Source organism: Pecten maximus, chromosome 17 (genome assembly GCF_902652985.1).
Source record: "Pecten maximus chromosome 17, xPecMax1.1, whole genome shotgun sequence".
Taxonomy (NCBI): domain Eukaryota; kingdom Metazoa; phylum Mollusca; class Bivalvia; order Pectinida; family Pectinidae; genus Pecten; species Pecten maximus.
The window spans coordinates 8,796,932-8,810,721 of NC_047031.1; the positions used below are offsets into that span (position 1 = coordinate 8,796,932).

Below are 13,790 nucleotides of genomic sequence, written 5' to 3' on the forward strand. Positions count from 1 at the left end.
AGGTTTTTGGGTCAAGGTCAAGGTCACTTTACGAAGCGGAACCCGAGATATACATCGCTTTATCAATACCTAGCATACTTGGTTTTTTTATGATATCTATCCCAATTTACTGTCAGAATGTTTAAAGCCTTTGATTCGTGGTCTCTCCTTGTCAATTTCCTGGTGCTGTTGTCTACTTGTAAAGATGTATCGATAGTTCTTTAGATTTTATTAATCGGGTTAGTAAATCGAAATTTCGGGTTAATATTAATTTCGGGGAAGTAAGTCGAAATTTCGAGATACTAACACGGAATTTCGACTTACTTACTCGAGATTTCGACTTACTAATCCGAAATTTCGATGCTATCCCGAAATTTCAAGATACTAACCCGAAATTTCGAGATAGAAAAAAACACTGATGTGGCAGCAATACGCCCCCGTACATTTCTAACACGGTTATTGCTCTATTATTAAAATGCTGGCTAGAATGTTGCTTGGTGGTAGGGCCAGTGTCTATAGAGTCTTGATTTAAATGTTTTTGTGCTTGGAGCGCTTACAACGTCTTCAGGAAGAGAGTACCAAGTGCTCACAACGCCTTTACAGAAGAAGTTTCCAGATTTGCTTAGGTTTTTTTTTTTTTTTTTGTTTTTTTTTTTTTTTGTATAATTTTAACTTCAATCCGATTAAAATGTCAAATACACATAAACTTCAGCAACGTACTAATAGCAATGCCTTTGTTTTGTCTTGTGACAATGCTAATATCTTTTTTCTTTAAATACGAACAGGAAGCAGACGTCTATGGACAAGCAGATCTTACAATGGACTGGTCCGCCCGGCTTCAGCTACCCATATCACTGCGAAATAATAGTCCTATATTGCGGCAAAATTTAAATGGAAAAACAATCTGTAATTTTGTGTATTTTCCAAAATAAAATTAATTTGACCAAGAATATTAGCTTTGATAGTCGGAAATTCCAACTTTAAGTTGAAATTTTGCAATGAAAACCCGCCAGAAAGCATCTAAGTTTTTATTTTATCCTTGTGACATATTGAGTGGATGCAGGTCGCAGGCTATTTCAATTATTATAATATTTCGTACACAGGTACTTGTGGACATGATTATGATGTTTTTAATTTAAATTTTACATTATAGACGAGTAATTATTATATTACAATCGCATGCTTAATTTGTAAAAAAAAATCGTACCTTGGTCTTATAATTACTAATTTGAGTTCGGATATAAATTTCCGAGCAATGCGTGCACAACAGTTAATAAATGATGGCCAGCTGAGAAGAAAAACTATTTCTGAATCGATGTCACATAGGCTTGTAGCAGTAAAACAATGCATATTTCAGGGAGAACAGGGATTTCCTCGAGAGGGTAGGCGGTGACCTAGATTTTTGATCTTTTACTTGCTTACCTTTTAGTATTTATAAGGCCAAGGTACGATATTTTTTTACAAATTAAGCATGCGATTGTAATACAATAATTTACTTGTCTATAATTAACATTTAAATTAAAAACATCATAATCATGTCCACAAGGACCTGTGATTTCGTACTATATTTTCGCTCTTTGGACTAGTCGAAAATATTCCTTACTTCTACATATGTATTATACAAAGTATAGTTGTGATATTTGAGCTTAACAATCAGGCAAGCAAAATGTAAAACATTTTAAAGTAAATTATTTAAATTTGCCGCCAAAGTGAAACTTTACACTTTTATCGGCATTGTCTTTCTCGCGAGAGTTTGTTGTGATGTTGCCAAGAAACAATATGGCTGCCTTCACGCGCTGACGGGCACTGACTGTGAATAAGCGAAGGGGAATATCAACACGGGGTGTCGATCCAGTTCAGTATAACCCAAAATTATCCTAAAGCAAGAGCCATGAGTACGAAATTGAATACAAAACAACAAAAAGGAAGGGACAGGCCCAAGTCTGGCGGTAAATATTCAATGTTGATATTGTCACTTGCGATTTCTTTGAATCAACAACAACAGCCAGGAAATGTCTATAATTTACACAGTGTTACACACGACCAACCGCCGCGATAGCCTGTTCTGTGTGTTTGTTTGTCCGGAAATGTCCGTTTTCGTTTGAGCTGTGATGAATAAGTTGTATAACAAACATGTGTTTGTCGTTATATTTCTTATACATGTGTACCGTACAATGACGTATCTTTGATCCTGAATATCGTGTTTGAAAACAGTCTACTTTTAGTATTAGCAGTACTATTTGTATAGCCTCATTGATATAATAAGGTATACAGATATATTGTATGTATCAGAAAATCAAATTATTGTTTTGGTGGTTAGATTATCACAGTGTTTATCATTGGTTGTTAATTATCACTATCACTGTACAACATGTTTGTGGCACAGTGGTAACACATTTGCCTTTCACCTTAGGCGGCCGGGGTTCGGGGTTCGATTCCCCGATCGGACGTGTAAAGATATGGGGTCACCTGTGTGATCATGTGGGTTTACCCCAGGTACTCCAGTTTCCTTCCACAGTAAGACCCAATACACGCTTCCATCCGGGCCAACAAGTGTGATTAATATAAGTTGATATAACTTGTTTCAGAATGATATATCCTACATCTACATGATTTGCTGTTCAAATGGTTGACGTAATAATTGCATATATATATTACAAATGTAGCAGATCTACAGACTGGGTTTAGCAATGTGGACCTGGAGATTTGCGGCCATGTATGATGGTTAAAGTGTCAAGAGTTGGGAAGTCCTTGTTTGAGTTTTCATCTGGCTGTTACCTTTTATTTCTCTCATATTACATTTTGCGTAAAAAAGATATGTCCACATACCAAAGGTGATATCAGGTTTGAAGTGTTTCGAACAACAGAATGTGATATGGGGTCTGATGTACATGTGTCGGTCCACAGAACTTGTGGGATAGGGTATGATGTGTGTCTGAGTAAAAACCTGATGTGGTATACGCGGTTCGAGATCTAGGAACCTCAACATTATACTGAGCTGAAGCTTCATCTAAAGTTTGGAAGCTCATGTGAGGGTTCAGTCCAAATCTGGTTGTATTTCCATTCTCTGAGTATTTGTACCCTGATGACTATCAGTATGGCATACATTGTAAATGCGTTTGCACAATCTTTTGCCTCCCTTGTCAACCCTCTAATGAAATTAGGGATGTATTGTGGCATTATAACAGTGAATATTGGCTGTGGCACAAAAGTATAAAAATATACCTGATATATGATGACTTACTTAGGCTGTATAAGAGGAAGGAATTTAATGACCCAGTACCAAAGTTTTATGTTTTTACCTGAGGAAGAATTCCGTCTGTTGATGTAACATAGACAAAAGATAAAAACAAAAATCAAAATAAATAGGTAGTGTCTGATGGCTATTTAATCTTTCTCTTCTGAATCACAGGGAACTCCTTTTTTTATTTTACACACACACTTGAAGTGTCTCCATATCAAAGTTTTTAATCTGTAATGATATCTGTGTTTGGTAGTGTCATTCAGAATGGATGTAGGGTTTGGGTACTGGATGTATAGGTGTTGGTATCCACTCCAATGGAAGAGATAAGAAAGAGGTTACTGTTTTGAACATCTAAGTGTAGGATGGTGATCGATCCAAAAACAAATTAACACATAGTACATTTGCTCTTCATTTTAATGAAATTTCCTTTTGTCATTTTAAACAGTTTCAACGCTATAACTAGAAACAATGTAGACATATAATTAAAGTACATATATTTTTATAAAACTCCAATTGGAAATTTCCAATATTTAATTTGATAAACCATGGTTACATTGAAGCTCGTGTTAATGTGATGAAAATATATATGTATATATATTATAATCATGTGTGCAGTATGAATAAATGTCATTTAAAAAAATTAATAAAAGAGATGCATTTATGTGTATCTTCCTATTTTTTCGAAGTTTTTGAGTCAGAGGAAGGGAGACAACTCTTTTATCTTTATAATAAAAAATAAAACATTTTACATGTGTGGAAGGGTCAAATGAAGGGAGACAACTCCTTTATCTTTATAATAAAAAATAAAACATTTTACATGTGTGGAAGGGTCAAATGAAGGGAGACAACTATTTTATCTTTATAATAAAAAATAAAACTTATACATTTTACATGTCCTATTTTTTCAAAGTTTTTGAGTCTGTGGAAGGGTCAAATGAAGGGAGACAACTCCTTTATCTTTATTTCATTATTATGTAGTTGAGAATAGTAGAATTTTGTTTGTGCTGGGTAAGAGGTTTGCAAGATTATGAAAAATATAGGCTCAAAATTGCAATCTTGTTAATACATTTCCTGTGTATGTAAGAAACTTGTATTTCAATCTTCCTATAAAAACACTGTAACACATACTGTGATATGAATTAACAGGTACACAGCATTAAAATATTTGCCAATATTTTTTTACATTGAGTAGAAACAACAGTTAGTAATAGTATAAAAACACTAATTTTGAAGACATATTATAATTTATTTCAGTAAAATTGTAAACAAGAATTAATATTGCTTTCACAAAAAAATGACAAAAAAAGAAATAAGAAAATATGAATCTTGAAATATTAACGTAATTCAGTATCATAACATATGATAAATACTTACAAAGTCCAGATTATCACTTTGCCATAATTATGTGTAACTTATATGTAAGTGTGTGTCTCCTTATGCACGGGGGCAACGGTGGCCGAGTGGTTAAGGTGTTCCGACACTTTATCACTAGCCCATCACCTCTGGGTTGCGAGTTCGAAACCTACGTGGGGCAGTTGCCAGGTACTGACCGTGGGTCGGTGGTTTTTCTCCCGGTACTGCAGCTTTCCTTGGGATCCATCTCCAAATCCTGGCACGTCCTCAAATGACTCGAGCTGTTAATAGGACGTAAAAAAAACAAAACAAACAAACAAACCAAACCAAAGTCTTTTTCCTTTGAATAATGTAATCCATTTGTCTTCATCAAAGCTGCTTTTTCTGGTGGATTTTTGTGGCCAATAATGGGCCGCCCTGCATTCTCTATTGAAATTATTTCATATTTAAGCCAAATTACCAAAATTTGCAGTTTTCTCCTGAAATCATCTTTAATTCACAATTTCATCCCTAAATCAGTACAAGGTTTAAGGTAATATTTTACCGTTTTTTGACATTTTAACCATCTAAATTACCCTATTTGTTGATAAATGTCTAAAACTTAAAGAAATACGTGATGACTTTCGTGAAAATCGGAGCATTTCTATTTTTTTTGGTCCGATTGTTCTATTCGAATAACCGACAAATACGACTTTTCCAACCCAATTAAACGAATTTTTTTAACATGATTTAAGAGAAAATGGTTTTGGTTTTTAAAATTTTACCCAATTAAACGAAATACCTGATTAAGCGTTACCCGATTAACTGGGATGTACTGTACTTAAGAAATGAGACAAAATCAATCAAAATGCTTGAGGAGCTTAGATATATAAAATGGTACTTACATTGAGGAGCATGTATTTTTAAAATTAGACGGTATTTTACTGTATAATGTACTTAGGCCTCAAAGTATTATTCCATTGAAACGATACCGGTTACACAAAGTATAGTACATGTATATACATTTAATTATGTTTATGTGTATATCAAATTGTAAGATATATATATGTAGCAGTATATACATGTAGTGTTTAATATTTAAATTAACATTAAGTTGGCAAACTAATTTCTGTTAAAAGCTGGACCATTTTTAGGATTCCAATTATAATTAGGAAGTGATATATCACAAAATTGATTTAATGAAGAAATAATTTATGTATAGAATTTCATTAAAACCTCAATTGAAATACTTTTTTTAAAATCCATGCATTTGATGTCAATTAATGTACTTTACATTTACGCATACATTAAACATGTTTGTATAATCAATGGAATTTCGCCTTACCATTAGCTGCCCTGGCCTGTACCCGTAACAGTCTTATCAAGTCCACAGTTTAAATAAACTACAAGCCCTGTCTACTAATTGTGCTATTTGTATAAACCACTGAAAAGATTTGTAACCAAATATTGATTATTTAATGAACGAACACTGGAAACGGTTCATTCATGGTTGAGTGACTTCCAATTGGGTATCAACAGGAAATCTACATATATGTTTAGTTATGCGATGGTAATGTTTTGTTATCGAGTGTGGGGGTGATTTGAACCCTAGAATTTTGTTACAGAGTGGACTATTGGTTATTTGTCCTTTAACCCTTTAGCATTCACTATACAAAACACTATATAGCCCTTATATGTTCACACTTTTTCAGAAAAAACTTCAAATGTTCATGTTTCAACTTTGAAGCAACACATCTTCAAAAGTATTCAAGCTAGGCACTTAAAATTTTCTACACATGCTGCATACATACTCCTCTGCAAAAACCGGTCTTTGTTTAGTGGTTTTACCTGCTTATTCAGCAGGTACGCACAGGTAAATACCTGTATACAGGTATTTTTTATGGTTTTTGGGGGGCAAAATGTGTCTTTTGATTAAAATAAAATGATCTAAATGTAATTATTGGGACCGATGAACATTCTTCTACAAACCGCCGATAACAAATCAACTTGTCAATGCTACATCACCTGAAAAAGGTAAGAAATACTTAATTAGTTTACAGGTAAATGTTAGATGCTGAAATCTCGTTTTCAATGAAATTCAAGCCTTTTCATAACTGAATAACAGATAATAAACTGGAATAGTTTGAACTAATTTGAGTGTTCATTGTTCTTGCAGTAGTGATGTCACTACATATTGACTTGATGAAGATAACTTCACAGGTAATTAAATGCTAATTAGCATATAATTTGCATACATGAGAATGCAACATAAAGGTAAGTTGTTATTGCATAAAATCTATTTGACTTTTCAAATTATACAGGTAAATGCTGATGTTGACACTGCACTCTTATCCAATATGGTTGCTGGTGAGGACATGTACTACAGGTCACCTGAAAATGTAGAGAAGAAAATATTTATATTTAGAATTATACAGTATCTAATTTGCATATTCATATTATGCATATTATATATACAAATGCATTGAAATACATTCAAGTGAGTATCTTTCATTTCAGATATTGCACAAATAAAGTGATTAACAAATAAAACATTTTTGTTTTGTTTTTTTTTAATCTTTTTATATTTTTTTGTTTGTTTTTTTTTTTTGATTTCTTTTTTTATAAAAACACAGGTAAGTAAACTCGTGAACTACTATTTACACATATACATCCTAATCAAGGGCAGAGACCAATTATCCCATGCCCCAATCCATTCTAACAACAACTGTTGTGGCCCGCACTCCACAGGTCCACAAATTATCCTATTTTGCTTTCAGTTTTAGACTTACCATAGAAAAAGTTTCAAACTTTGACTGACTACTTCATATTTCTCTCGTGATATGCTGCAAAGCAACCATTCCGGCACAATGGTACATCACAGAATACACAGAAAAATGAGGTCTCCACGAGCCTACCTTTTGCTGTTCGTCTTTTCTGAGTAGAACATTCCTTGCAAGTCTTTTTCCTACCTGGAATTTTTTCTAATTTGTGATGACCGATTGTCTCTCGAGCCACAACTTGCTCCGCCAAAGCGACTCGCTTACCTGCCTGATGCTTTCTACAGGTGTATCCAGCAATTAGTTGCTCGGCAACGTCAACACGGAATGCCATGTGGTCATATCCTTTCTTGGGGGGAGGGTCTTTCTCCGATTTCGTATAGACTATGTGAGAATTCACTATGCTCAAATTTATAACAAACCACAGCAAATATCTCCACCATTTTTTACCTGCTCGACCAACGGGGTAATACGCCCTCATCTGATCTGACTTGTCCACTCCGCCCATGTGTCTGTTGTAATTAAGATTACATGTTGGCTTACCTTCACCATGAAATGGTTGTTGGGATGTCGATAAAAATGTCAGATGCCTCTTATCCTTATACCCAGTGGCAATCATGTTTCCTTTCTGCATTTGCAATAACTCACCGTTGTTTTTTAGCTTTGCAGAAGCAATTTCTGCAGGCAAGCCTTTCCTGTTCTGCATTATGGTTCCACAAACATAAGTACTCACCAAATCTAAATGTTCAGCCAGTAATACTGAGCTGAAGAATCTATCATAATATAAATGATGGTTTTTGTTGTGAAAGGGTTTTGTAATATTCCACACAACATCATAGCCCAAACCATGTTGACGTCCACCTGGTTTCCTACCTGTGTAAACCTCGAAGTTGGAACAGTATCCCGAGTCCGACTCACACACTTCCCAAACTTTCACACCCCACTTGGTTGGTTTAGCAGGCATATATTGTCGGAAATGAATGCGACCCTTGAAACCAATCATTGCCTCATCAACACTGAGATCCCTACCAGGCTTGTATGCTTTCCTGAACTTTTTAGATACCATATCTAACATGGGCCTTACCTTGAAAAGAGGATCGTAATCCGGGTCATCTCGGCCAGGTATAACTGCCGTGTCCCGCAAGTGAATGTATTGATTTAACTTTAAAAATCGCGTTTTGGGCATAACTCCTGAAATAAATGCATCATAATATCGCTTGTCTGTGCTCCAGTAGCACCAGATGCGAGGCAACTGCTTTACACCCATCATTATATTCATACCTATGTATGCCCGGATTTCGTTTGCTGTCGTAGGACGCCATCTTGGGTCCGGTCCTGTAACTAGTTGCCTTTGATCTGCATATCTATTAGTTTCATTTGCAACTGTTTCGAAAAAACTTTGAGGGAGAAATAAATTGAAATATTCTAAAACACTAGCATTGGTATTTAAATTATGCTGGGGGCCCGTATTCTCCGAAAAATCGGGGACAAAAATTTCATTTACATCTCGGGACCATTCTCCGTTCATGTTCACTAAATATGGGTCAACCTCACCATCCTCTTCCTGATCGGAATCCTCCTCGCTGTTGCTGTTTTCATCTATATCGATGTCAGACTCATCATTGTGTATCATTTCCTCAAGTTCAGTCTCCTTTTCCTGTAATTTACCAGAAGCTTCACGGACATTTTCGTCCGTAAACCCCTCAAACTCGAAATCACTTTCACTTTCGCTGGCTGCCATTGTTGTTATGGAGACGTCGATAAACAACTTCAACATTTTTTTTCAAAATACCTCAAAAAATTTGAATAACACCAGGAAATAAAAACACAGACACAAAGAGGAGTATGTATGCTTTTAATTACAACTTTACTGTTTTTATTATGATCGTTTATTTATCGTCACTAAGCAACCAAAAATAGCAATACACTCACGGCCGACTCTGGGCGGATTGAACAGAGGATACGTCATAAATTACGGCCGACTCTGGGCGGTTCAAATGCTAAAGGGTTAAGCAGGCTTCAATCTAGATCTGTTGCATGGAGGAGGCACTCAAGGGGAGATTACTCAAAAAAAAAAGAAATCACATGTTTTAACAAGTTTTTATCTTCATTTAAAGATAGTAATATATCTTTAATGCACCTGAATTCAGATTTTAATCTTAATAGCAATATTCTATACTTTATAGACTACTTTTTGTTGATACATAATTTAATATTTGTAATTTATTTCAAATGACTTTTGAATTCTAAAGTTTAGAATTTTACTGCTGCATTGATAACATTTAGTCTAGAGATTTTATGTTTTCAATAATTTAATGGATCTTAGAATTCAAATTATACAGACAGAAAAATGATCATTAAACTTCAGCCCAATTCTCCTTCACCATACTCTAAAAATATAAATAAATTCCCCTCTAGGGGCCTCGTCTCTGATAAGTGTGTTAGCAACATCGAATGCTTTACAAATCACTTAATTGTCTCCCGTCACAGTTAAAACACACACATTAGTAATAAATCCAGAGGTGTTCCAAAGGTGTCACAACACTGGACTTTTATACTCTACTCTTACTACAACACTACCAGCCAGTCATAACTGCTTCTTTCGCCATTTTCCGGGGACAAATAGTACATTTCTAAAGTTTTCTGAGGAGAGGAAATACATTTTGGAGTTTATTGTAGTCAAGTAATGTTCTGTGTTTGCCTTCAAATTTGGTAGGTATTGTGTGAGGTTCTGACCATATATACAAGTTCCATCAAGAAAATGACTATATATATTTCATGAAATTTTCACAGCAGAATTTGAACCTCAATGATTTTAAGAAAAAGAAAAAAAAGCTTGATAAATATCATGTAAAATGTTTCATAAATTAAAAGCCTTTTAAAATTGGTTTGAACTACATAAGTTTGACTGGGGATCAGATTTTATTTGGTTTAAGTTATAATGAACAAACAATTATTAGCTCACCTGGTCCGAAGCCATACCGTGGCGTCCGTCGTCTGTCGTCCGTCCATCGTCCGTCCTTCGTCCGTCCATCGTCCGTCCGTCCGTCAACAATTGACTTCTTCTTCATAACCACTGATAAGAATTTGACCAAATTTGGTCAGAAGCATCCCTATGGGTAGGGGACTCAAAATTGTACAATTGATGGGGCTGACCCCCCAGGGGCCTGAGGGGCGGGGCCAAAAGGGGTCAATTTGGCTCTATTGATATAAACGACTTCTTCTCTGAAACCGAGCAAAGGATATTGCTCCTATTTGTCTGGAAGCATCACTATGGGGTGGGGATTCAAAATTGTACAAATGGTGGTGCTGACCCCCTAGGGGCCTGAGGGGCGGGGCAAAAATGGGTCAATATAGCTATATTGATATTAACGACTTCTTCTCTGGAACCGAGCAATGGATATCACTCATATTTGCCTGGTAGTATCACTTTGGGGTGGGGATTCAAAATTGTACAAATGATGGGACTGACTCCCTAGGGGCCTGAAGGGCGGGGCCAAAATGAGTCAATATAGCTATATTGATAATACCGACTTCTTCTCTGAAACCGAGCTATGGATATCGCTCATATTTGCCTGGTAGCATTACTTTTGGGTGGGGATTCAAAATTGTACTAATGATGGGGCTGACCCCCAGGGGCCTGAAGGGGCGGGGCCAAATGTGGTCAATTGGGCTATATTGATATAAACAACTTCTTCTCTGAAACCGAGCAAGGATAATTGCTCATATTTGCCTGGTAGCACTATGGGGTGGGGATTCAAAATTGTACAAATGGTGTGGCTGACCCCCGGGGGGCCTGAGGGGCGGGGCCAAGAGGGGTCAATTTGGCTAAATTGATATGAGCAACTTCTCCTCTGAAACTAAGCAATATATATTGCTCAATTTTGACTGTGAGAATCCCTTTGGGGTAGGGATTCAAAATTGTAAAAATGGTGGGGTCTACATCCCTGGGGGCTGAGGGGCGGGACCAAAAGGGGTCAATTCGGCTAAATTGATATAAACAACTTCTTCTCTGAAGCTAAGCAATGGATATCACTCATATTTTCCTGGTAGCAACCCCCTAGGGTAGGGATTCAAAATTGTACAAATGACAGGGCTGACCCCTAGGGGCCTGAGGGGCAGGGCCAAAATGAGTCAATATAGCTATATTGATAATACCGACTTCTTCTCTGAAACTAAGCAATGGATATCGCTCATATTTGCCTGGTAGCATTACTTTGGGGTGGGGATTCAAAATGGTACAAATGATGGGGCTGACCCCCAGGGGCCTGAAGAGCGGGGCCAAATGTGGTCAATTGGGCTATATTGATATGAACAACTTCTCCTCTGAAACTAAGCAATATAAATTGCTCAATTTTGACTGTGAGAATCCCTTTGGGGTAGGGATTCAAAACTGTACAAATGGTGGGGTCTACCTCTCTGGGGGCTGAGGGGCGGGACCAAAAGGGGTCAATTCAGCTAAATTGATATAAACAACTTCTCCTCTGAAACTAAGCAATATAAATTGCTCAATTTTGACTGTGAGAATCCCTTAGGGGTAGGGATTCAAAATTGTACAAATGGTGGGGTCTACCTCCCTGGGGGCTGAGGGGCGGGACCAAAAGGGGTCAATTCAGCTAAATTGATATAAACAACTTTTTCTCTGAAACTAAGCAATGGATATCACTCAATAATTTATTTGCCTGGTAGCAACCCCCTAGGGTAGGGATTCAAAATTGTACAAATGACAGGGCTGACCCCAGGGGACCTAAGAGGCGGGGCCAAAAGGGGTTATTTTGGCAGAATTGATATAAACAACTTTTTCTCTGAAACTAAGCAATGGATATCTTTAATATGTGACTGGTAGCATTCCCTTGGGTTAAGGATTCAAAATTGTACAAATGATGGGGCCGACCCCCTGGAGGCTGAGGGGCTGGGCCAAAAGGGGTCAATTTGACTAAATTGATATGAACAACTTCTCTGAAACAGCTCATACAGTATTTGACTTTTAGCATCCTATTGGGGTAGGGATTCAAAATTGTATAAAGGAAGGAGCTGACCCCCAGGGGGCAGAGGGCAGGGTCAAAAGGGGCCAATTGGTCTAAACAAGATCTTCTCTGAAACTAAGCAATGGATATCACTCACATTTGTGTGGTAGCATCCCTATGGGGTCGCGCCAAAACTCAATTTCATTTCATGGATTAATGCACCTTTTGGCATTTTTAGTATTAAAATAAAACCAATGTACATGTACCCATATAAAATGCTTATGATATATATTGACATAGCAATACCAGCGACAAATATACTTAAGCATCATTCTTGTTTCATTTCTCATGAAACCAGGTGAGCGATACAGGCCCTCTGGGCCTCTTGTTTTCAAATTAAAGCAGTATTAGTAAATAGTACTAACTTATTTTTAAACTGTTGATATTTATGGTAGAACATTTACTTTAATGCTTTTAGTCCTGTAACGATCATGTTGAGAAATAAAAATATTTACATTCTAAACTCTGTCAACCTAAATGAAAGCCGCCTTGTCTGCTTGAGTCATAAAAAAGAATTTTTTAAAATTATATATAGTTAAATTTTTGGATTAAGTCAAGTTATAAGACTTTTACATAGAGTGTAATTGTGAGTAAGTGTGTTAAATTTGCTCTCAGAATTGAGTGTTTATAATGGCGGGGATCGGAAAGGCAGCTACTCTGCTGAAGAAAGCTGCCACGAGTCAGCAAGCTCCGGGATCAGCAGGGGGCTCGAGTAAGGATGGTGACAAGCGGGGCGACAACAGGGGCAAAATGTCCGCCAACTCTATCATTCTGGGTAAGATGTCTACCAAAATTTATAGAGTACCATAGGTATATCTGATGGAGGTAGTTATACAGTAAAACACAGCTCAATCAACTTGCAGGTATTAATCTAGAATTTAGGGGAAACTATATATATACCCTTGGACAAAAGGGGAAAATCAGTTCTGAAAAGGGGAAATTTGAAAAATCATAGTTACAGTTTTTTACCTTAAAATTACCTTAAGTGAAGTCCTGCAGGAAATCATTAATTAGGAAAGCAATCTGAAGATTTTTGGATATAACTGTAATAAATATTAGGGAAAATACAGTATTTCAGTGAATTTAACAGAAACCTGAAGGGAAAATGAAAAACAAATCCTGAGGGGAAACTACCCTTAAAAAGTAGTGAAAAATGCCTAGAGTGATATATCCTTGATTTGTACTCTATTTACCATTTTATTGTTATTATAGTGTAGCCCCAAAGACTTGTCAATTTGATAATATACACTCTGATACATTTCACATTTCTTAAGGTTGAGATGACCATATCAACATCCTGTTGTGTATAGTTCCGCTTTAATAGATTAAGTGTTGACTAGTTTTTACACTAAGGCATGTCCGTCATCACAGACACCTTTAGTGTTGAAATTAATCAATACTTCATCAAAGTGAAACTACCCAGCAATACAT

General features: G+C 36.3%; 1 protein-coding gene across 2 annotated transcripts in view; it reads left to right on the plus strand.

The window, feature by feature from the left end:
• The first annotated feature begins 1,748 nt into the window (after positions 1-1,748).
• Positions 1,749-13,790, plus strand: part of LOC117315448 (MYCBP-associated protein-like) — a 46,040-nt gene continuing 33,998 nt past the window's right edge. Inside the window, exons 1-2 of one of the 2 annotated variants that reach the window (XM_033869638.1) lie at positions 9,659-10,044; positions 12,975-13,134. In XM_033869638.1, coding sequence (XP_033725529.1) covers positions 12,990-13,134 — 145 coding nt within the window. In that variant the 5' untranslated portion in view covers positions 9,659-10,044; positions 12,975-12,989. Of the gene's footprint in view, positions 1,929-9,658; positions 10,045-12,974; positions 13,135-13,790 lie in introns of those variants that run through there. The other variant, XM_033869640.1, reaches the window with a different exon arrangement.